Here is a 26,688-nt window from a genome sequence, read left to right as displayed (position 1 = left end):
TAGAGTCGACCCAAAATTTACAAATCTGCCGTCTTGCAAGCAGGATTGCGTAAAATAGGAAAGTACCTGCTGGCCCCGTGAGATTGTCGTCCAACCCAAATATTAAGTAAATAAGGTAAGCACCCATTGAGAAGATTGGGACACCACTGAGAAGAAAGAGGTGGAACATAAATATATTCAGTCAGTGGGGGAAAGATAATAAGAGCCATTGAAACCAATAATGCCTAGAAATTATATTTGATAGTGAGACGTTCATTATAGCTATAAATAGCTGTAGCGGGGAGACCAGGCAGAAAGAAGGGTTGGCCCCAAACGTGGAATGGTGGGTCACTGACTCGACTACCCTTCCCTCTTTCCATATACCCCAGATCGACTGGAATACGGACTCCCAGTCACTATGGAGAGACCAGACCGACGAAACAACCGAAGGTACCTTTAACTGGGCGTACCTAGAGGAAGAGATGACGCCTCCGGATGACGCGTACCTTTCTGGATTGGACAAAGAGGAGGAAGCAAGACGGTCGGCGGGTGACGACATCGCGAGAGGGTGTTTGGTGTGCAGCGGAGACCAGGAGGAGAACGGAGAAGGAGCTTACAGCGAGAAGGAGACGGGAGAAGGTTGACCGGAGGGGCTACTGAAGAAGGTTGCAGTGCCTGGAAGCCACCGTCACTACGAATCGCGCAGCCACACTCGCGGAGGAGTGTGGCTCAGCCAGGTACGACAGCGTGTGTCGGGCTGGATGGGGAGGCGGGGAGGCTCGATTCAGAGGTAGATCGTCCAACCGGCTACTGCCTGTAGGGCTGGAATTGTATATACTCCGTTTGTGCTCCCCCTCCCCTTACTAACTCGTTCCCACCACACCCTCACCTCACAGTTGTCTCACCCCGTGTATATAGGTATTTTGTACATACACACGTGCAGCGATGTCCTCTCACTCCCGGGTTTTCCCCTTGGGAATATACTGATTAGGATAACTTCCTAACTGTTCTTTATTTCTTCTCTGCATGTCCTACTGTGGCGCAACCGAGGTGGAGCGGTCTACAGAGGACTATAAGAGAGCCCAAAAAGACCCAAGAAGACTCCAGATGTGTCCAGGAACTACAAACCCTGCTATATTGTCCCAAGAAAGACTCTTTCAAAGGAAAAAGAAAACGTTCATTAAAATAAAACCTTACTTACCAAGGTCAAGTCTCCGAGCCCTTCCTTCAACCCCGCAACAAAGGCAAAGATATGATACATATGATTCAGAGACACACCTTGTGAAGAACGAAGAATTTTTAGTTTATAGACCTGAAGAAGTCATAGGGTGACTTACCCAAAGACGAAACACATGTTGGCTGGTGCGAAAGGTGCTAATCCATTAAAGACAAGATTTGATGTACCTGAAGACTGCTGGAGTTTCTTATGGACGAAAGATCGCAATTGCACAGAGCTCTTGTTCAATTTGATGTTTACTTGGGGATGTGGGTTGACATCCCTACTCTTTGGACCAATGCATTTATTGTTTAAATTTAAATTATTATGGATACTATGTTCCAGTGCGCCTGACTTCCCTTATTTACCGATATCAGTTGAACCCACCATAGGTGACTTGCTCAGGGACTCATGCTGCTTGAGGCCTCTACAGGGTCTGCCCTAGTGAATCCTAGTGCAGTCACAGATGCTTTTGAAAGAAGAGGCCTTAAAGCAGGCCTGAACCTGTGCCTTAGGGTTCCAGGTAACCTGTGCTCCACTCCCTCTGGCTTGGCAGAAGTGAACAACAAACAAGGCAAAGAAGTCCTTACACTAATGGTAAAGAAAATTAGAGGCAGTAGGAAGAATATGTCAAAGAAAGCCCAGAATGGGGCACAATTGACTGAAGGGGAAGAGACCCTCCTGAGTTCTATCACCATCTAGCATGAAGCTTTTAGTGCAAAGAATTCTTTTTTTTAAAATATATATATTTTTTAACTTGTTCTTCCACAGAGTAACTCAGTAAGTTACAATCATAATGCCCGCAATCATAAAACAAATATTCTCATTACATAAATCAAGGACAATGCAATACAGTGTCATTTTGTAAATAGGAGGATACAAAAGAACAATATCCAAATCCTATACAAAGAAACAAAGAACTCTCTCCCTCCTCCCTACCCCCCAGGGTCAGCAAGATACACCCCTCCCATCACATTAGGGGAGAGGGGTTGGCCTAACGGCTAAGGCGCTCGACCTCGGACCTGGGGATCTGGGTTCGAGTCTCGGTAACGACGCCAAAAAATCCTCCTGTGATTCTGGGTAAATCACTTAATCTCTCTGTGCCTAAAAAAATGAAAGTGTGTCCTCATGTACGTAACTGGTGCTATGTAAAGCGCTCTGATACCTGATTCGGTTCGGGTCTAGTTCGCGCTATATAAAACTCTGCAAAAAAAAACAAAACATATATATCATGATAATCAGAATGAAACCAGTGCAATAACTCAGTTACACCGTTTGCCCTTTAGGCTATCATGGGCAATGTACATACCCCTTCGTCGTGCCCAGATTACACCCCAGCATCCCCGCAGTATTCTGTGAGGGAGAGGCTTCGACCTCCTCCCAAAGCGGAGCCTCCACAAGCATTCCCTGCCATGCACTCAAGTAATCTTATAGTTTGACATCATTTCGGACTCGTATCATACGAACTACCTCTGCCATTGCCCACTCTACCAGGTCCCTGGCCCAATTCTGTAGTGTAGGTGGCTGCGCACTCATCTAATGAATCGCCACTCGTAGTGCAAAGATAAATGTGGTGGCAAAAGCAGTGAGAAGAGTCAAAGAGAAGTTCGAGGGATTATTGGGCAAGATTCTGTGAGTGGAATTTAAGTTGGAGACAAGTGACAGCAGGGTGAAGGCGCTAGAGGGTTATACAACTTAGTAAACGATTGAAATAAGAGACATGTAAGTCTTCAAGTCAAACGCTGTCAATGCACTGGTGAAATTTGAGGAGAGGGTTGCTTGATAATGTTTGGAGAGACACTCAGATGAGGGTGTTGGGTGTGCCTGGTGAAGTTTCCAAGGGACCCTGAAAAGCACACTGGTTGCAGTGCTGGCTGACCTACTGGCTATATCACCTACTGAGGTGAAAGGGATAATTTAAACAGCCTTTAGAATTGCCACAAGGAGGCAGATATCTGGGGGATGGATTGAGTGTCATTGTGTTGGTAAACTCGAATGACTGGGGGGGTGGAGAGTCATTTGCGCGGCCTTTCAAAGAAACAAAGAAGAGATGAAGGTTGGGAACCAACAGCTTTTAATCATCCTGGATCAACACATGGGTATGTTGGCAAGGACTAAGGCCCTTTTGCGAATTAAGCAAGAGGAGATGGCAAGGCAGCTCACAGAACTGGTGGAATTTCCAGTAAAACTGAAATGGAATACAAAGGGAAAAATATTTATTAATACGGATTAAATCTGCAAGTGCTTTCGGAGACAATTTGAACCTTGATGACGGATGACTTTCTAGTGCTGGCTCTGTCCGAGGGGGCGCGAGTGGGGTGCAGGGTACATTTAGGTCCTCTGAGTGTTGCAAATCTGGGGGGTGGTCCTCTGGGAGGAAGCTTTCCCAAGTGATGTGCTGAAGATGCTATGTTTTCATTCTGTTTTCTGTTTTCTCCTCTTGTTTGACTCTGAGAAGACATAGTGTTGTATGTAGGGCTTTGTCTTTCTGGAGACCTTCTATTTGTAATAGGTAGATGTGCTTCTCTTTTGAAGTTTGGCTTTAAAGTTAGTACCACCGGCCCTGCAAGGTTGTTGGTAGAAACTGTGTGCCTCACATCACAGTGGCAGTATCCATCTCCAATACTCTATATCATTCAAATGTATACAATAATATATGTAAACAAATATTTCTGATACCTACAGAGGGTCAACCATGCTGTAAGGGCCTAAATCAGGAAGTCCTTATGCTATGGCTGGACATATAACCACAGGTAATGCGGTCTTTCAACACCACAGTACTTTGATGAAGTTTCTGTGGTCTAGAATCAGGCCCACTAACTAAAGACCTTCAAATGACATACATGATGATGTAGATGTCGGCATCATGCAAACAACTGAGCATATATAGCCTTTGACATATTCTTTTCTGTTCAGTTCCTTTCTGTTAATATGTATTTCAGTAAAGTATAAAGTAAACATTGCAGCTTAAAAAGGCACCTCACATGTAGCGAGATCAAAGCATTTTCTTATTTTAGTTAATAGGATAACCGCCCTCTTGAATGTTTATTACATCTAATGACTGGAGTAAATTGTCAATTCTGACAAGTTGAGACTAAAAGTCTATACTATTTTCCACAAGTTCTCATCAAAACAGAGGAATGGAATTGGTCTTAGTGGCAGATGGCCCCTGGACGGAAGTAGATGGCCCCTGGATGGAAGCAGATGTCTGTAGTTTCACTGCAACATTCCTTTTGGATTGGCCACTGTATTTAGCATTGTGAACCACGCTGTCCTCAGGGGGGCTCGTTAGGGAATGAACATGTTACATCGGGCAATAAAGTGTATAAGCTCTTACTTAGCTAATTGACCACAGTCTTTTCAAATCAGCATATACTCAACGGCATATTTGAACAGAAATCCGCTTTTGCGCCAACAATGCTCAATCTCTGTCCACTGTTAACTGAGATGACATATACTAGTTCTAAATAAATGCAGACAACCTTTTAGTTATCCTCCTTTAAAAAACCTGAAAGCCTCTTTAAAATGCTTTGATATAAGCTTGTGAGCTGTAGATGATTGACCCACAGTCGAAGGCTGAAGCTGATCTAGCACAAGATGATCATGAAGATTCTACAAGACAAGAACTATCTTTGGTGTTCTGCCTTTTTTTGAAACAAGGATTGTGCCAAACTCGAGTAAATTAGGTACATACTTCTCTTATCACTTATACAAGATAATCATGTTTCACATAATTAACCTGAATTCTGAGGCAGAATACTTTAAGTATCCATGGTCAAACGCAAATCTCGAGGTGTTGCCATCTTCTTCTCAAGTGGTTCAAACAACTTGAGCTTTTACTTATATCATTAGTGGTTATTTGCCACAATAATGTTTCTGCTCATAATTTCGATTTCATGTTTCTAGTTCCTTCTTGGTGGCAGTCAGAATCAACAAAGAGGCTCAAGCTTCAGAAAAAGTTCCTGGGTAATCGGAGAATTATTTTAAATGTCTTGGATGCCAGACATGACCATTTTTGCATATGAATCCAATTAAGTTGAGATTTGGCTTCAGACAGAACAGAATAAAAACTCTAACTTCTAGGTATAAAGATGCTATCTGGTTTAGAAGAGATCTCACTTTCATGAAAATCTCAGCAAGTCGTAAATAAAGTAAATGGCTGTCAGAGATGTGTTCAGCCTGTAGATTTGAGGACCGATCAGTCTCCATTTGTATAAGACATTTGTGACTCATGATAAACAGTATGAATGGGACCTTGCTGAGATGAAGATTAGTATGAATTCATTTTTGAAGGCAAGTCAGTAACTTTGGGATGCTTTTAAGTTGACACTATCTCTACCAATTTATGAAACTCTTACAAAATGTTTCATTGAGAAAGAGCTTAGATCGTACAAGACCTTCAAGCTACTAAATTCAATCCACCTCTTGCTCAAGTTGGTGACCTTCGTACCAGACAGACCATGTCCAGGATCATTCTGAAAAGTTTCTTAATGCAACTGTTGAAGTGAGAGAGACCACATGTTTAAAAATAAGCATTTCAACCATTTGAAACTGAGTAAAGTTATTTAGAAGGTTTAAGTAGAGGCGGAAATTAAATGGTTTATAAACCACAACAATTGAGCACTGGAGTAGGCCAGAAAACATTCTTTTAGAACAGAACAATTTAAAATAACCCAGAAAAAAAACTGGATCTTTTCATCATGAATACATACGTAACCATTTCATCATCTCGTTTATAAGATGCTCAACACTCTAAAGGGACTCTTAATAGGGTTATTATTGAGGAATTACAACACTCCTGGAAGTCACTATCCTCAAATAAAGAGCACATGAAAGTCGACAGAAAAGTTTGAGAACATTTTGTTGTGGAATATACTTTGACCTTAAGTAGGCCCAGGAAAATCAACTAGGAAGCCACAACAGCATGAATGCTTTTTTCCCTTTAGAAATAATCTCCATGGTTACAGTTAGATATAATCTTCATGTGTACAGTTTTAAAATAAAGTTGAGTTTAGTTTCAATACATTTTAATTATGGTATGAAAAATAGCGATCGCAAGAATAGCAATGCCACAAACATACTCCCCCGCCGTCCTTGCTCCTGCCCCCACCATTTCTCAAAGAAATACCTCTCAACCCCGCACCCCAACCACCATTTATAAGCAATTTCTCAGATCTATCATGTTCCAGAGGGCAATGATGCCCTGTGTCGGTCTCTCAGATAAAGGAACTATTATTGGAAGAGTCCTGGACACTTCCATAATAGTGCAGCAATAGCAATTCATCCAGGTTATGGAGGACTCTGAGTCTTCTGGGGCAATTCAGTCTTTTAAACCCTGTCAAAATAGTCTAGGAGTGGGCCCCGTAGGTTTTTTAAATTGCTTTCCTTGCCTTCGGCAGATTTCTCTATGACCAGTAACCACCATACCCCTTTCAGTTAAGTGTTTTCATTTTAAATTAACTGTTGGCCCCACTGATCCAAAATTGTTTGTTTTGCTGGACTTTTCTACTACTGAGATAATAAACATCTGTATAGAGATGATTTTAAAGGCAGGCACTTTAACAAATCGTTATCTTTGTGGTTCATAAAACGGAAAAATTATTCAAAACATAAAGGACTTAAATAAGCAATGAATTTAAAATGTAACTTGGCTGATTGCCATGACTAAGGATTTGATGAGGGTGCACTGGATCTAAAATAAAAGGTTCTAAAAACAATTACAAAGGCAGCAACATATCTTGTATATAACAATCCAGCCCTTCTTAAACTGCGGTGAAATTTACATAAAACTATGAAATACATGAGATGATCTCTATATGTAAAAATAGGAGAAGGAAGAACTAGTCAATCTCACCTGACTAATACCATTTTAAAATGTGGATGAGAATTTCAGTGGGAATAATTATATTTATACTGATTCATTGATCCACTTGGAGGGAAGGCACTGTCCAGCTCTCCATCAGCAGAGTAAAGGAGCTGCAGGCAGTGCAGCAGGACAACATGCAGAAAATCAGTCCTTCCAGAAAAGCAGTCCAGTTAAGTCCTTTAAGTAGCACAGCAATCCTTCTGACAGACGTTTAGTTCAAGATCCAGAAATGTCTGATTTTAGGGAGCCAGTGACCCAGTACTTATACACAAATGTGCCTTTGATATAGGTGACACTTCAAAGCAGCTCTCTGAAGTGCACAAGGATTCCTTTCAATCTAGTCCTGTCTGCCAGGTTAACCCTGGTGGGGAGAGGGTAAAAAAATCAGTGCTATGTGTGTGGACAGGACACTACCTATTGAAGTGAAGTGTCAGCCCCTTCCTGCCCGGGAAGGCCTATCAGAATGCAGATGAGTTCCCAGAATGCAGATGAGCCTCACCTTTGTATACATCTAGAGGGGAAAGCACAAAGTGTAGCTGTCACTCAACCCAGACATGTATTTGAGATAGGCAGTCAGGCACAAAGAGCAGTAGTGCAAAGAAATGTCCACTTTCTAAAAGTGGCATTTCTGAATGAGTAATGTTTAATCCAACTTCAACAGTAAGGAGGATTTATTATTACAATTCAAAAGATATGAAACATAAAAAACGAATCCTCTCTGATCAGAAATTACAACTCAAAAGTGCATTAAGGAATTCCCAATGCTGGCCTATGAGAGTGGTAGGCCTCACAGTAGTGAAAAAAGAAATACCTGGTTTGTCACTACCAGCATATGCAAAACCTAAACGTAAATGCCCTACATTTTATTTACATAGCACCCAGCCCTTAGGGCCTACCTTAGGGGTGATATGGGTTTTAAAAGGGGAGTTTAAGGTTTGGTAAGTAGTTTTAAATGCCAATTTAAAGTGACAGTAAACTGCACATACAGGCATTGCAGGCATACCTGAGACAGGTTTAAAAGGCTACTTGTGTAGGTGGTATGATTAATGCTGCAGGTCTACTAGTAGCATTTGAAGTACAGGCCCTGGGTATATAGTATAACACTTTACAGGGGACTTAGCAGTACATCAAATATGCCAATCAGATATGTTAAATCAGATATGTTTAGGGGAGAAGCACATGCAGTTTTAGCACTGTTCAGCAGTGGTAGAGTGCTCAGAGTTCTAAGGCCAATAAAAGGAATCAGCAAAAACAGGAGGTAAAAGGCAAAATGGCTGGGGAAAGACCACCCTAAGAATGACAGGTATAACAATTTATGAGAAAATGTTGTACTGGACACATCACCACATGGGAGATAATATGGGATTATGGAAGCATTCTTGGTGTCTAAATGAACTAAAGAGTGGATAGAGGATATAAAGAGCACCATGACCCAAAAAGACAAATTTGAAAAAAAATTAAATCCCTGTTCTATGCAGCTCATATATTTCACGGACAAGATCAGAACAAAGTACATTTTCAGACTAAGGAACAGAAGTTACTGAATAAATTGAGCCATAATTGGCCTTTAACACTATTTGTTGTGCCGCTGAGCTTCATTGCATAGATGAACAATCTCATACCAATGGAGCTAGGAACTGCTGAACCTGGATGCCTTATGCATGCCCCATCACAATATGGTGTGATAGCTACGGATAGCATACATACTTTCAAGCTTGATGTGTATTTAATAACAGTGAACTGTGCCTGGGGATATATGGAAGGCAGTATTTGTCAGTTAGTCATATAGTTCACAATTAACTGTGTACTTATGCTATGCCTCTTTATTCTCCAAGGATATTTTGAGTTTGTTTGTGCTTTCTGTTTCCATTTGTTTATTATTACTTTGTTTTTATAAAACGCTAAAACATGTCCTTTGAGCAAGGTCTAACAATTTGTTCTGATGTCTTCGGTTTGTATGCTGTTTTAAAACATTAAGAATATAGTTTAAGATTTTTTTTAAAAAAAGAGCCTGACCTGGAACCCGTAGGTCTTTGAATGCCTTCTGGCTAGACCAGAGAAACAACTTTGATTTTCTACATTACCAGTGGCTTGTAGCCATGCCAAGACCATTCAAGTATCACCCATTGTTGGTGATCCTGGACTCTCCGTTCACCTACTTGTTTTGTGGTGATCAGTAATCCCCTCTTCAGCACCAGTGAAACACAAAGGCTTCAGCTTTCATCACACTACCTTGGGTGTGGCCCATTGAGGTAGTCCTAATTCTTGACCCATTTGACAAGGTTTTCCACAGGTCGTACACCCAAGATGTAAACCTAAGCAACTTTAAGGCCGTTTTCACACTTACTTTGTGATGCATATACCCGAAATCATAACTTTCTCACGAACAATTCATTTAATGCCTGTGTGTACGGTCTGGAAAGCAAGCCTCTCTCCATCAGCGTCTACCGACTATGGTAACACAAAACAATAATTACAACCATTTTCGTTACAAGTGGCATCTTGGGAACCTTTTAGAATGCATCGTCTATCCACTGGAGCCATTGCTGATTAAGTGATTTGTAAACTGAGAGCAGAATTGGCAGGAGCAGATGGATGTCCAGACAGAGGATGCAGGCCTTGTGGTTGCCAGCCCCAGGCAGCTCTCAGTATCAGCACTGCTTGAAGCCATGCTTCACAATATTAAGAACCGTGTAGCATGAGCTGCTTAGATACCTCAGTGGTTTGTAAACTTGCTGCACAAATCTGTAAAATACAGGCCAGCGTTCACATTCAGGAGGTTCATGTAAGCCTTTCCTTCTGATGTATATTGTAAAGTAAGAACCTCTTAATTGGATGATAAAAATAACTATTATTTCGAGTAATATGCGACAATTTAAGCCATGGTATGAACAATGTATGTGGGCACTGCAATCACATCAGCTAATGAGAAAAATGCTGCTTGCTACTGCTCTGGAGATAACATGTGCTGATGTCACCGGTTCTGTCCTAGCCAAAAAGCTGTAAAGAAGAACCTGGAAGATGAGACAAACCAGTGCTGCAAATAAGTGGCATGTAATAAATAGGCAGTAGTTGTGTCCTGCAAACACTTTAACCTCACACTATGTAAACTGCTGAGACCAGGGATCCAGTCTCAGCAAAAAGATGGCACAAGATGTAGACAGGTAGGAACGAAATGGCATGACACTTTAAATGGGGTTTAAAACAACCTTTTCATTCAATACTACGTGCACAACATAAATGATACCTAAACATGAAGAATATGAATGGCAGACTTTTATCACATTACAAAGCCTCGGGTTCAAAATAAAATAATAATAATATCACTTTAACGGAGACAATTAAAATATAGTAACTCTTTTAAACAATAACAACAATAAAACAACATGCCCACGGGCTGTAAATTTAATCCGCTCCTTATATATTGAAATACCAATAATTACATACCCATTGTTCTTAACATGTGCATTCTTCAAGTGAACGTAGCTTGACGGAAAGATACCCTATGAGGAAGGAAAGTACAAGGGTTAGGATCTGCAGTGAAACTTGCAAGTTTGCCTATATCAGCCACTTCTACTTAAGCTCTCTCGGTATATTGGAAACCAAGCCATTGTAAACAACCAGCTGCACACAGACAAGGCCATCAAACCTCAGCATAATCACAGGTGACTCAGTGACCCTACTGATAACTAGGATCTGTTTGAGGTTATCTGCTCTGCCCTGGCTGGGACTACAGCACGGATAGAATATATCAATACTGTGATGATGTTATTTATCGATATTTGTTCAGAGCAATGGCGTCCGGCCAAGCAGGAGTTCCAAAAACAAGGCGAACAACCAGATTGAATATCCACGCCGAGGTTGAAAATGAGACTTGTTTATAACACGAAGTCACATATTCGCCCATAAAAATACATTCAATTCATCCGCAAACCGGTTTCTTCCTTAAGTGTCAAACTGCTACCTACTGGATGAGTGGGCGCGTCACCCCAGAAGAAGGTTTTTGTGCAGGCAGAAATATCCATCTGTGTCGTAGAATGTGGAGGGCTGAGCGGTTATGTGATCTCACTGTCCTTAATCACTACTCTCATGCTATAGCGTGGCGTAGGTGTCCAGATCTACACCTACGGCACCCAACAGTGTATTAATATTCAAGGCATAAAGTACCCTTGCCATACAGTAGAAGGATATTGCAAATCACCGAGGAGTTCTGTGACTATACAGAGGCAGAAGGCTGAGTTTCTATATAAGGTCATGGAACTCTGGGGTGGCTTGCAATATCCCTCAAATGGACAGCAGAATGTCATTTATTCCTCATAAATATATGGCATCAGCCTCCCCTATAAACCGCTTAAATCTCAGGTTTCTAGCTCATTCATATGAAACAGATAGCATGGTTGTAGACATGAAGAAAAAAAGCAGAATCTGTGTATTGAAATTAAACACACAAAAAGCATTTAGTAACTTGTTGCAAAAGGATATTAAAATCAGATTAATGTAAGTAAGATTTTAATGCTGTAGCTCAGAACGTATAGAGAGATGAAGAGCCATTCTATGGTTTCTGAAATAACCTACAGTTTGCAAACACAGACATGTTGCCATAAATAACTCCTTCAAGTTTGCGTCTATCCGTGGGACAGTGCAATGCTTGTAATAGGGTGCACTATGCTTATTTGCGCTTGGCGTACCTATATAAATGTGCGTCATGGCGCAAAGAGGGATAGTGCGCTTATTAAGTAATATGGGCCCAGTTAGGCATTCACATTTACACAATTAATATTGATGACACATTTCTCTAATATTATGCTGAGGGGGAATCATCTGCATACTGAGTGGTTAAAAGAGACTTGTCAGCCAGTATCGACGTTCTTGAGTCACCTCACATACTCCAAAATAATCCTAGTACTTCTTTTTCAGTATTATATTGTTGTTGTCATTGTCTTTTCTCACTGAGGTAAAATTCATTTCCTAACTTACTACCTTGTGTTGAGCAATCACCATTAAAGAAAATGTAAGGTATCCGACTGAGCTGATGTCATGATACGGGTTCTCATCCTCTGCTTGCTTTTTTTTCAAACTCTGTCCACTTATTGGTGCATTTCAGTGCAATCAGGAAAGCTGATATGTGCAAGTCTTAGGATATTTTGTTTCCATCTTGCAATGTAGTACTATTTTTAGCACAAAGCACAAATTAAAGTATATCAAAGTGGCTTTATCTTGGGATCCTTTCATGCTATCAATGCTCTGCTCCCTCTACTACGGATATCGCAATCAAATGTCTTTCTAAACTACCAAAATGTACCTAGAGAATCAAGCACAGTAGATTCCGATACATGAAGAATGTGTTTCACAAAGCAATAATTGCGTGTGCAATCGCCATTTTTCTTGGGAAATCTCGAAATAGTAACCACCTACTGTATCCAGTAAATAGCTCACCCAGGGAAATAGTATTTACTGACTACCGTAACTACATCAGCCCATTCTGGTACACAAATTATGGAGGCTCAGGCTCCCCCTTTAAGGCTACGTCTGAAATAGTTTGATATTTAAGACTATCTAACTCAAGTCCACTGCAGAAGAAAATAATGAATGTTAAAAACATACACGGTGTTATGGTCATGAAGTTGGGACAATAAACAGTCTGGAATGTCCGTATTGAGCCAATAATGATTCCCATTATGATCATGAATACTTAGATTGTAACTTAAACAAAATCACATTGTCTGGCTTCAAGGCCACAATATTATACGATTTTGCAGATGGAGCCAAGGAGGCTAATCAAAATCAAACTATTTTGGGTCTAACTGGTGCAATGTCTGAAATTACACCTGTTCAACTCATTTTAATATTATTTTAGTGCAACAAGAGACACAAAATCAACACTTAACCCAAAACATTAGCCATGCGGTCTCTGATCTGCAGAACAAGGAACAATCCCAAAGTAAGCACTGCAGAGACTCAATGCTGGATGTGTCTGTAAAAGAATGAGAATCATTCAGTGAAGAGCAGACTAGATCCACTAAGGATGACAAGCTTAGCCCCAAATATATGGTGGCATGATTCAGGAAACTAGATGAACCTACTGTTCTTAGTAATACAAAGACGGAGACGGCTTCTCCATACTAAACTGAAAGATGTCTCATTAGGGTGCTCTAATGAAATGGTACAAGCAAGGGAACTGAGGGTGGACAGCAATAAATTTAACACAGATTATCATCAGAAAGGGTATCAGATTTGGCGACCAGCTGTAAATTAAGCTTTGTTTATCTGGTTTGTGTTTTTTTCTATTGTGGGACTGTCAGCGAGTGCAAACCTCAATTCTAGTTTCACAATAGATCAGCTTAAAGAGAGTTTATCCATAACTTAAATAAGAAATACAAAGACATACATAACCAATGAAAAGCCCAGAGTAAACCATGAAACAAACATTTAGATTTTGTCAGAAAAGCTATTGTTATTTGTAATTAGACAGATCTCAGCGCCAAGATTATAAGACCACCTTACGAGAGCCCGGGATGAAGATTTTGGATGCACTCATCAACTTTAGTATGTAGGGTCTGCAGTCTGTAAAACATCCTCTGTGCTACACAAATATCAGGCAAAGCAGCAAGGTCTGTGAGCACCAGACTAAGCTCTCCATTCTCTTGCTTTTCTAAGTCAAGCAAACAACCATTGTTTCGAAGAACAGAATCCCTTCATCTACTCCTGCTTCTGTCTTGACAGTACTCAGAGTTGCCTCGTGTACTGACTTCAAGAAAGATGAAAGAACTCGCTTTGAGCACTCTTCTAGTTTAACAGTGTCGTAACTCATGAGATCAACCACAAACTATCTACCAGAATAATAATAGCACAAGAGGGTTTCCAACCCACATTACATATGACTGAAGGTAGTCATGGCATTGAGAAGATATATAAACTAGCCTGAGATTGTAAAGGCAATGCTGCTCTGTGATTTTATTCTCTTTCACTTTTACATATTATGTTTATACAACTGTGAGAAATCTAAAAAAAGTTCTTAAAAAAGAGCTTTTTATAGCATCAATAAAATGCATTGTCAATAGCAAGGATGGCTTTCAGATATGAACTAAAAGACATTGATGTACAAAATACTTTTAGCCTTCTCACAAGGATACCAGTCTACATTACATTCAGTGTGGGTATGCAAACAGGGAAGATATAGTGATAGTCCCACATTTCCAAATTACGGATACATTGGCTGCTTTAAACAATCATGACAACAGAGGTTTTAGTTGCTATTACCTACTGAAAATATCCGTTCCTTTGAGTCTGGTCTCCAAGGATAGACTACCTTGTGGCGTTGCATCCTTTTCATATATAGCTAATATAGTCAGCTTAAGATAAAGATCACGCACTCTGTTTGCAAAGTCACAAAAAGAAGCTTGAAGGAAGTCTAGAAGGAGAGTAAGAAAATGACGCAGAGGCTGTTAACAATCACATTGCAGAGATCACATAACCGGACAAGGGAGGTTGGAAAGCTCCAGTAATTACACCATGTTTCTGTGAAAACCATCAACTTGCTATTAGTTTCTGGAATCACAAGGCCAAGTCATGCAAATTCATAAACCCGGTCAATCCAAGACTCCAGCAGGCGGCAACGCCCACGAGGAACATGGCGGCGGGCTGAGAGCCGGTCGCGGCAGCACCGAGGAGCTCTCCGATGACTGAGACAATGGTAGCGCAATAGCGAGATCGCGAGTTTCCCCATGAAAAGGTAAGCGGCAGATGTATTATGCCCCAAAATTGTCCCAGGTTAGACTAAGCCGGCTCCCTTTTCTTTTGTGAGGTAAACGGCGGCTTGTGCGGGGTTTGAAGCAGGCGGCGCTAGGACCAGCGCATACCCGGACCCGCATGACACGGGAGGAATCACCTTCACCACGGAGCCCGGGAGAACGCCGGCGGAGCTTATGGGTCAGGTCGCACTTCGCGCTTATTCAACTCCGGCTCAGAGGACCGGCGTGTGAGGGAACTCGGAAGGTTTTATCCGGAGAACAGAACAGTTATACTCCTGCGGTAAGGTGGAGAGTAAAGGGGGGTTTAACAACACGTCCCCTGCCTTTCTCTATGAGGCAGGTTTCTATGGAGCAAGTATTAACAGAGCTCTCTGTTAAGAGTAATTGTACTAAAGAGGCTCCAAAAACTGTGGAGAATTCCTCAGAGTCAGACGTTGTACCAGGGCAAGAGCAGAGGCGATTAGAGCCTGTCATAGCTGCCTCAGTCACAGTAACTGCGCAAGGTGCTTTAAACTCAAGCCTGAAAACTAACACATTGAAAACAAGAACTACCCCCCTCCAAGGAGGAACAGGTATCAGCTGAGATCTCGGCAAGAGTTGAAGGAGGGAGGGGTCCTGGACTTCGAAGAGAGAGAGAGAGACCCATGCCATTAACCCCCTGTAAAAGAAAAAACAAAAGGACGACTACAGTAAAAAAGCCTAAAGGGTCTAATATAGATAAACAGGTGGTGAAGAACACTCCCTCGCTCAAAACTTATTTCAAAGTTAGGGATCAGTCTACGAGCTCTACTATACAAATAGAGGGAAGTACTACTACAGTGCCCTTAAAAAATCGGTTTGGGCCTTTGGAAAACCTATTTAACATGGAAGATGCCGGGCAGCCAGATCCGTTAAATGGAGGGGTAATAAGTGAAGAGGCTGGGGATAAAGAGTCTTTGGTAACATCAGACTCAGAGCATCAACAGGTTTAATTAAATCACCCAGAACATATAAGCTCCAACGCACCCCCCATACTTTCTATTCCCTCTTCCACTTCTCTACCTCTCCCTCCCTCTATCCCTTAGCATAAGACTCAGTCCAGTGACACAGTATTAGGCATACAAGACACCAGACCCAAGAAACCTCAAGTAACAGCTGCGCCTTTACTAAATGGCTTAATAGGAACCCAAGAAGGAACCACGAATCAGGGTCCCTATAAAGATAGGAACCCAGAGCCCGCTTCTTCCAGATCAAGACGAAGATCAGAAGAATTCAGTGAGCAAGATAGCGACCGATTGGGACATCTTTTTCAGTCTTTAAGGGGGGACATGATGTCTAAATTTGAGATATCTGAGAACAATCAAAAGACAATACACGACAGATTCGACCTTTTGGAGTCCAAGTTAGATGACGTTATTTGCCGTACTGGGAAACTGGAAATGGAAATGGTAGCATTAAGTAAATCTGTACAAGGAAACTCAAAAGACATTGATACCCTGAGAGCGCAAAATAGATCTCTGGTTACAGATGTCGAGAGATTGGAAACTCAGGCCCGAAGAAACAACTTGAGGATCGTGAAGATACCAGAGGGCGAAGAGCTGGAAGACATTAAGGGATTTGTTTGTCGGCTTCTCAGAGAAGGAGTCTTAAAAGACCGTCCTGATATAGATCTGGAGGCGGAAATCCAATGAGTACATAGAGAGCCCTTCAAGAGACACACAGACAGGAAAGCCCCTAGAAAGATATTGGTAAATTTTCAAACTTTCAGTGTCAAGGAGCTTATCTTAGGGAGATGTCTATCAAAAATTGATCTTCGTTACCGGTCTAATCCCTACCTCATCAGGTCAGACCTAGGAGCAAGAACTGCACAGAGACAATGGGAGCTCAGCACTAGAATGCCAGAATTGAGATCATTAGGCGCCCATGTGCAAATGAGGTTCCCCGCTCTACTTAGAATTATGTGGAAAAATAAGACCTACAGCTTCTCACAGCCTGACGAGGTAGATAATCTTTTAGGTCGTATGAGAGAAAATCAAGAAAATTAGTGAAGAGTAAGACAAGATACCTATATTAGAGTCGGGTCCAAAAAAAATAAATATATATATATAAAAAATATTAAAGGGGAAAATTGAAATAAGGAGAGTATGAACTATTGAAGTTGATTTAACATATGTCGTGACACAATGTATCGATACACTAAAGGGGAAAGGGAAATCACCAAGTACTATACTCTACTCGCTGTAAAAGACAAGTTTAAGTTTGGATTCAGTCAGAGGATCCTCCTAGGAGCTCCAAAGGCGATGTCATCGTCTGGTATGTTGGGAGGGTTCCTCTGGGGGGAGGGAGTACACTGGGTGGAGGGAGCAGTGGGAGAAAAGAAAAAAAAAATCCTCATATATATAGAAAAAATCCATTCACACAAAGCTCAGGATGGGTGTGAGATCATAGTTGGGTTATGAGTAAGGCATATAAGCTTAAAACCCTTTCATGGAATGTAAATGGATTGGGGGAAAAAAGGAAACAGACCCGGATCTGTGAATTTTTAAGGGACTCAGATGCACATCTTATAATGCTTCAAGAGACCCATTTAGAGGCAAACGTTTGTAGCTCACTTTTTAAGAAATTGAGGTGGGTGCAGGAAATTATATGCTCTAGACAGACGGGAACAACTAGGGGGGTCACAATTATAATTCGTGCGAATAGTGGGATAAGTTTGAAAAAATATGAGACGGATCAGACAGGAAGATGGTTGGTAGCAGCTATATCTATTCAAAATATTCCTTATACACTTGCAGTATACTACGGCCCAAATGACGATAACCCCCGCCCGCTTCTTAAGTTAGCAACAGCTTTACTGGGGACAACTGGCCCAGTAATTTTGGGAGGTGACTTTAACCTGGTATTTGATCAGATACTAGATAGAACCTCCAAAGCCAAGTATTATGCTCCCACCAAATCACTTTCTACCTTAGGTGGTATAATAAAAGATTTGAGTCTCTTAGATGTATGGAGGAAGAAATATAGATCTACACGGGGGTTCACTTTTTGCAGTAAAAAATAAAAAAAATATTCAAGGATTGACCATTTCTTAGTTGATCAGCACCTTCTCACAGATATTAGTTCTCTCTCGTTTACGCCCGTTGGGATGTCAGACCATGCAAATGTAAATGTAAATGTACAGGAATTTATATAGCGCAAATCACCAAGCGGTTTCTAAGCGCTTGCTTAGGGAACCCGTCCTGGTATTCCCCTGTGAGATAACCCCGGCAGGGTATCCGCAAGGTGAAAGCCAGGCATCCCGCCGCGAGGGGCCGTTGTGGAGATTAAGCAAGCTATTGCCCAGAGTCGCAGAGTGTGAAACCGTGAATCGAGTAGGCACCGGAGCGAGAATTGTCGAGTCCATGGACATTTTAGGACTCAAGACCCCGCCGAGCCGGGAATTGAACCCTGGTCCCAGGCTGACCTCTGCTTCCAGGTCTGCCTCCTCTAACCAGTGAGCCACACTTGCAGTCTTGGAACTGGTATTTTTTTTAAACTTGAGTCCCTTAAAAACTAGATGGACTTTGGAAAGGACATTGTTACTCAGTGACCAGGTAAAAAGAGAAGTCAAAGAAAAAACCACAGAATGTTTTGCAATAAATATAGGCTCCTCTACCCCTCAGGTTGTTTGGGAAACTTATAAGGCTTTTTTGAGAGGGGTTTTGAGTTCCCTAATGGCCTACAAAAGAAAGGCTATAAAAGTCAAAAGGAGGGAAGATCTAGCGGCAATAAATAGAAAAGATTCTGAGCTACAAAGCGCCATTCTATCAAACTCCGAGAGGGTCCGGGCTTTAGAGAAGGAGCTTATAGAGTTACAACTTCAGCTTAAAATCTGCGACGAGAAAATTATTGAAAAAAATGGGAGACCAGTAAATTAAAGAACTTTGAATACGGTCAAAAATGCGGGTCTCTCCTAGCTTGAAAATCTAGAGAGGAAAGAACTAGGAACAGTATCAAAGTTTTAACTCAGAGAGAGACAGGAGACTTGATTGTGGAAGACACTGATATTAGAGATGAAGCCAGGAGCTTTATGAAAAGCCTCTATACTGTAGATAAAGACCCAAAGTTAGAGGAGATAGAAACCTGGTTGTTCCAGAAAAACTTACCGCAAGTTTCTGACCTGGATAAGAGATATCTAGAAAGTGAGATCACGGAGGGGGAAATATTAAACCAATTAAAGAAAATGAAGCGGGGCAAAGCAGCAGGTTCAGATGGGCTTCCGGTTGAGCTCTACTTCGATTATATAGAACAATTGTCACCCGTACTCATAACACTCTTCAACCACTTACTATCCCACGGTTACAGTATCCCCCCTACTTGGGCTGAAGCCACAATAACGCTTATCGTGAAACCCAATAAAGACCCCAAGAAAATAGAGTCTTACAGGCCAATCTCTCTCCTAAATACAGATATGAAATTATATTCTGGGATTTTAGCGACTAGCCTCGCGAAGATTATAAAATCTATAATCCACACTGATCAAAGGGGCTTCATCCCAGGGAGACAACTAAATGAATTCACTTTTCAAGTGATAGGAGCCATAGATTACGCTAAAGATAAAGGCCTCCCGTTAGCCTTGGTGGTGATAGACGCGGCCAAGGCCTTCGATCAGGTCAATTGGAACTATCTTTGGGCCACAATGAATGCATTTGGGTTCCCCCCAGTGTTTATAAAGGGTATTAAATCACTATCACAACCCAACTGCAAAAGTACTGGTTAACGGGGCATTATCTGACTGGTTTGACATATCCCGAGGAACTCGACAGGGTTGCCCCTTATCCCCTCTTTTGTTTGACATTTTTATGGAGCCTTTTGTTTGTGGCATTAGAGGGGATAATGTTATTCAACCTTTTAGGATGGCTAACTTGGAGTTAAAAACTGCCCTATATGCCGATGATCTCCTCTTATATACCTCTAACCATACAGAAGCTATACCCAGGCTATTCTACCTGGCAGAGGAATTCGGAAAACTGTCAGGTTATCAGATCAACAAGGAGAAAACAGAGATAATGGGGTGGAATAATAACACTCCCATACAGGGGGTGAAACAAAAGATGCGATATTTGGGAATTTATTTAACTCAAGATCTAAAGAATATACCGATAATTAGCTGGCAGACTGTTGTTAAAGACATCACTAAAACATTAACTAGATGGGGCAACCTACCATTAAATATATACGGACGAGTTAATCTCATTAAAATGACGATACTCCCCAAACTGACCTTTCTTTATAATTCCATCCCTTTATCCTTCCCGTTAAAAGATATTACTAACCTCCAGGGTAAGATTGGATCTTTTATCTGGGCCTGTAAATCCCCCAGGATAGCCTGGAAAAAATTGAGGAGGGGCTTAAAAATAGGAGGTCTGGCCTTACCGGACTTACTAGTATATTGCCATGCTTTCCACTTTAAAAACTTCAGGCTACTTGCTAACACACTAGATGCATCTTCACAGGGCCGTCTGTTCCAGGCTTTATTGTATGATCTACCATATGGCCATGACTTTTTTTTATTTAAATTTGGCGACCAAAATTTTTTTAAGAAAGTTCGTCTTAAGATCTTACAGACCGCACTTAAAAACTGGGGGTTTATCCGTAAGGTATTGGGAATTCCCTATTATCATACGTACACTCCAATTTGGGATTCTCCGGGCACTCCTGCGTGTCTTCAGGATCAGCTTTCACTTCCTTTGAGAACAGCTGGAATTTTGAAATGGGGGGACTTATGGGTAGACTCAGGCCTTATGGACTGGAACGCCCTAACATTACTTACAAACGGGCTACTGACGAGATTTAAATTCTACCAATTATCTGCTTGGTGGTCAAGCCAGACTTTACAGCAGGAAAAAGACACTGGAATTCTGGATGCAATTCGTAGAGGGGGGGGGGTGGATTAGAGAAGTTTCATTCTGGTATAAATTGTTTACTACTGACGAAAAGAATAACGTACATCTTGAACTGACAAGCCTCTGGGGGAACATAATAGCTGAATTCCCTGAAGAGCGCAGTAAAATCTGGTCAGACTCCTTTTCTTTATCCCAGAAATTAATTAAACCAGCTAATCTAAGGCGGAATCATTTATTCACGGCCTACAGAGTATATTGGACCCCGGCTAAATTATATAAGATAACGCAGAACAATTACTACTGCCCCCGCTGTAAACTCATAGCTGCAGATGATATCCATATATTTTTGGAATGCCCGGAGATCCAGGAGTTTTGGAGAGCGATAGTTGGCTTCCTGGGTGAGGTACTTTTAACAACCATTTCATGCACACCCAGATTAGTATTTTTTGGCTTACCTCATGACTACAACATCAATAACTTACATTCACAGTTTATCTTCTATGTGATGGTTATTGCTAGAAGAGAAATATGTAAAGAATGGAAGTCAGCTGCCCCTCCCAGATTTGCAGAGTGCCTAAAAAATATAATGGAAGTCTGTAAGATGGACATGGCCGGTCGCGATGGAAACACCGAGAATGTATGGTCAAAACTGGAGGTCTGGTCGAACAAGTAAACAGTCCGATGATTATGCCAGAGGTTGTGTCTGTCCTGTCCTCCCCTGGCCTGAATTATACCACCATAAGTCAGGGGAGTTGGATAAGGAAACAACCTACCTCTGGGACATCCCTGTCCGCTAGATACTGACCCCGGGGCGGATACAGTATTGTCAGTTTAAATGGCGACAGTGAGACCCATCTAGAGCATACAAAAACTGGTGGCATAAAAAAATCCAAGATTCCAACTATGTGAATGATGGTTGCCTTTCTAGATCTCCAGGAACTGACCAAAGTTTTCTGAAGGAGCCCACCAGTGCTGCTGCTGCTGAGTGGCAGGGTTGATGGCCAGAAAGTATGCCTCTTCCCCCCCTGTACTTCCTGTCTCGTTGACTCTCTTTTTCAGGTGCTTTTCCAGTCATGTTTTCTCTCCTTGTCATTGTTTTCCCAACCTTTCCCTTTCCACCCCCAAAGGTGAGTGCCGGTGGCTAGTGCCTGCAATCATTAACACAAGTTGGGTAGACATTGCTATCTATGCTATATTACTAAGCACATCCTTGTAACTAGGATATTTCCCACCTATACCTAAAAATCTTACATCAGACTGCTTATTAAGAAGAATCTAGACCCATCCAGCCAATTAAACTACAGGCCAACCTCCAAAGGCCCGTCCCTAGGTAAAATATGCAAAAAGAGCAGTTTTTTACTGAACTCATCAGTTTTACAGAGTAAAATAACTTGATCAACAATCTGAATTCAAACCACGAAGACACAGAGCCAGCCGTCATATCCACATGGGCGACTTATAGCTCACAGTGGACGAGATCAAAATGGTTACCTTACTGCTTCTTAACTTATAAGCGGTATCTGACACTGTTCACCGCCAGGCACTACTGTACAGACTTCAGCATCTTAGAATACACAAAATCATCCAAAATATATTGCCTTGTACCTTAAAGAAAAATAACGCTTGGTTTTCATAACACTTTATGTATACAACCCTTCCTGAGGAGTAAATCATTTTGCCTTTCCTACTCAACACCTATCGGACCACTTAGCATACCTGCTTGGATCATTCAACCTTAAATGTTACAACTATGCAGATGATACACAATTCATGCTAAAAATAGATGGCCCAGAAGACCTCTACAAGTCAAAACTTGGCGATTGCCCAGTGCTTTAGATGTATGGATGACTATTAACCACGTAAAGCTCAACACTACAAAGACAGAGATCATGACCTGTGGACAATGTAACACACAACAGTTTAAGGATCTATCATCCATGGAACTTGAAACTCAACCAGCTACACCATGCAAAGTGAGAAACCTAGAGTAAGCAAGGGATCTAATTTGTAACTAATACCACATTCCAATTAATACAATTTATTAAATGAAAATGCTGCAACCCATCTTCCCATATCTGGGACATAAATAAAGCTATCTTCACTCTTGACATCTCCGAGCTCGACTTCTGCAAATAACTTGTACATTGATTCCTCTCACTTAAAAGTGTGCAAAATTCAATGAATACAAAATGCTGCAGCAAGATGGTTAGCTTCACCCCACAGAATACATGATGACATTCCTGTAAAGACTGGCTACCTTTAGCTACGCCTTCAATGTTCAAAGTACTTTGCATCATCCACAGAACCTTTCAAGAAAAGGACTACTGTCCCTATAATTTAAACTTGAACATACAAAACAGAGCTCTGCACTCTAGGCTAGCTCCACAGACAGTCATACCACCTTAAATAAGTAATCCATAGGAGGCTCCATTTTCTTGGTACATATTGCCAGGCTTTGGAAGCCATTTCTCTCCAAGATTTAAAGCATCGAAGAGCATTTATAGCTCAGAAGAGACATGAAATGTGATTGTTCCCAAGTTACCCGAATCAGCCACTGACCTCCGAACCCAGAATGATAATCCTTCTACCAATATAACCAAATTCTAAAGCTATTTAACAGTATGGACCAGTACACAATACAAAGAAGACAGACACAGGAATTCAATCCAAACTGAGCCGCTCCATCCAACATAACCGTTACAATGAGCTCGAAATATGGATGGAATATAATAACGCCTATCCAATAAACACTAGAGGTACCTGCTGCCACTCTACACCTGGAGATTCACAGTTCCCCAATGACACTTGGAACTCCAAACAGAATCCCACACCCACCCAAAGACCTCACAGACAAAGTAAACTATGTTTCTACCCTACCTTCGACCTCTAACCACAAGATGGAGGACAGATAATGTATGCTTTATGACTCTCATCCCAATATAAATTAGATATAATTCCTGTCAATATATCATGTAACATACCTGATCTCTCATTGTCAATGGGACAGGCATAATATGTCTGAAGGGGCCTGAGGAGCCTTGCTGTCAATCGGATGGCACAGATTATACCAGATTACTTAAAAAACCAAGTACTACTAGCCAAACATATCAAGGCCAAAGAGATCTGACACAAATCGCTTGTCCACAGAGAACTCTATCAGTGTACCCTGCAGGTGCCAAATATTCACATACTCACAACACTGACATCCTACGTTGACAAAACGGATACAAATAAAATAGTACATCTTGGCAAATCTCTTCAACTGACATAGCAATCAGAAAAAAAGTGACTGTAACATGGCTCATCGGGGAAGATCTCTTATCGCCCCCTCACTCTTTAACAGTGTCTGGCAGATCTATCATATCATAGAGTGGATAACCTCTTGCCACAGCTGGCATAGGATATCACAATAAGAGCATAAAAAATAAACTACCAACACAATAAGGGGACTGGCAGTGCTACTCAAAGCTGCCAGCATAATACATTTTAAAAATGTCTGTCTATCGCACTACTTCCTCTTCCATCACTTCCCATATAGGCTCAAAACAAAAATGACATAGTGTAGTGGGCTACAAGCTTGGACAAACACTTCAGGACCACACATGAGGGTAGGCACTATAAAAATACTAAAATAAAATACAACATATTTAAAGGGGCTAATTACTTAAGTCTTAGAGAAGTGAACAAGTCACAGTTTGCAATAAAAATATCATGGGGGAAAAAGTAGATTGGAAAAATAATTGTGTCAAAAATGTCTACTGAAAAAATAGAAGGAATTAATGCTGTGGCAACAAAAACAAATTACAAATGTCATATACTTACCTTTTTTTCTAGAATGCACCAGGAGCAGAGAAATGCATTTACAATGAAGTGAGAAAAGGTTTGTGGGACCAGTAAGAGGTTTTTTAGGATGTAAGGAAGGGTAGCTATAAGGGGAAGTAGGGAGTTTTCAATTTCAGGGAAGGGTTGGGTTAAAAGGTAGTAAGGAGTTTTAGGGTTCATTGAAGGGTAGAAATAAGGGGTATTAAGTGGTTGGTAACGTTGAGGGACTTTTACAGTTAAGGGGTAGCTATAGGTTTTAGGCTTCAGTGAAAGAGCATTAAGGGATAGTAAGTGTTTTTATAGTTTAGGGAAAGGTAGCATTGAGGGGTAGTTTTGGATTTTAAGGGTTGAAGGAAGTTTCTAGAGGAGGTACTTATGAGTAATTAGAATACAGTTAGATCAATTTTAAAATGCTTTACAAAAAAATTATGTTTGAAATTTACATAGGTAAAAATGTAAAACAATTTAAACTCGACTTTAATGCGGCTGACATTTGAAAAGTCGACCTTATTACATACAGCCAAATCCATGTCATCTTGATTACCAGGATGAGTAATCGGGGTGAAAGGAGCTAAACTTTGCATGTGCCTTGTTGTTGAGCCAGCACCCAACCCGCACCAGCTGACTGAAGCTTGTATGTCATTTCTAAGTGGTAAGCGGCTTCCAGAGGTGTATTAGATTTTTCCTAGTCAAAGAAGTTACTTACCTTCGATAAACGTATTATATTAAATACTCTATGTAACAGCACATTTGTCACCTTTTAAATATTCCCAGGCATTAGACTGGATCCGGGAAAATCTTTAGCAGTCCCCTTGCGAACCACTAAGTGGAGCGGAGTGGCTCTGAGCCAAAATCGTTCAGCTCCAAAATTGATGAGTGGAGCCGTATATAAGTGCCACACCCGTTAGATGATGTTAGTTGTAATCTGGACTGTACATGCTCCCAGAAATAGAGATCTCACAAACATGACTTAGACCAATGTGCCTATCCCTAGACTTGAAACCTTTTTAGATGTAAAAAGAGTAAAGTTAAAAAAACACATGGAGGTAGGGTGTTGGTGAGGAATCCGCAGTTGGACAGAGTATCTACTAAAAAGAGCATTACCGAATGCAAGAAACTTGTTCTTCTGATAGATACTTCTAATCTCAGGTTCCTCACTTTTTAAATAGATACCAAAGTAGTATTTGTAGGTGTCTGTGAACTGGAGCAACTCATAACGCAACTCATAACGCCCTGCAGGACAGAGTGAGCAAAGTGTCCATCTCGATGGACCAGGCTATTCAGACAGTAGGGGTTTGTGAGTGTGTTAAGTGCGGCCCACATAGCAGCCTGGCACATATCATGAACAAGCACTTGGCATGGCAACGCAGTGGTGACAGCCTGCGTCTGATGGCCCCTACAGCTTGGCAGTTCGGCTGGACTGTTCCCATGAGGCACAGGGTCTAGACTGATTTGCATATGGCCAGGTTTAAACTGGGGTGGCATGGTAAACAAAAGGATGATGGATTTAACCCAGATCTCTTGACTGGGGGCTGAAATTTTGATTTGTTCTGCATTCCGTCCATCAATTGTGTCTCTTTTACTTTCTCGCCCTAAGTGCGCCGGGTATGCCCAGACCTGGATCCTTGGATGCTTGTTTCCAGTCCAGGGAGGGCTGAATGGCAGTTCGGGCTGGATTGTTCCCATGAGGCACTGGGTCTAGACCAGAGGGCTTCAAACTTTTTAATGCCGAGACCCCCCGGTCAAAATCTTTTAGGCATAAGGACCCCCTCCTGACAAAAATTTCTAGAACTTGGTACTCCTCATCATTGACAACTATCGACAACCATAAACGCCCCCAATGCCCACAACAAATCATTTTTACAGTGGGGAAATCATATTAAACGGTCTTAGCCCGTTCACCGCACCGCACATTCCACCACGGTGCGGCTGAATTTGACGCATGCGCAGATCGGACGGCCCCCGGTTCGATTTACACGCCCACTGTGATGCATGGAAGCGGCTAGCAAAACAAAGGTCAGTGATCGTAGTGGTGTGGTCAAAGCCGTGGCTAAAAACAAAGGACCTTATTTATAAGGCATTGGCATAGGGCAACGCAGCAAGTCTTCTTGCTGCGCTGCCTTACACCAATGTGAAAGGGCAGGAATGCACCCTATTTATGAAATATGGTACATTCCTGTCCTTTTTCCC

The 26,688-nt window shown here is 41.5% G+C and overlaps 1 protein-coding gene across 2 annotated transcripts in view; it reads right to left on the bottom strand.

The window, feature by feature from the left end:
• Positions 1 to 26,688, bottom strand: part of DOCK4 (dedicator of cytokinesis 4) — a 1,604,094-nt gene that overhangs the window by 1,123,080 nt on the left and 454,326 nt on the right. For both annotated transcript variants that reach the window (XM_078674485.1, XM_078674490.1), the window contains exon 4: positions 10,509 to 10,564. In XM_078674485.1, the coding sequence (XP_078530611.1) occupies positions 10,509 to 10,564 (56 nt within the window). The remainder of the gene's footprint in view (positions 1 to 10,508; positions 10,565 to 26,688) is intronic.

This window comes from Lissotriton helveticus, chromosome 1_1 (assembly GCF_964261635.1).
Source record: "Lissotriton helveticus chromosome 1_1, aLisHel1.1, whole genome shotgun sequence".
Lineage (NCBI taxonomy): Eukaryota > Metazoa > Chordata > Amphibia > Caudata > Salamandridae > Lissotriton > Lissotriton helveticus.
The sequence above is the reverse complement of the archived record's forward strand: the minus strand, read 5'-3'. Positions and strand labels throughout refer to the sequence as shown.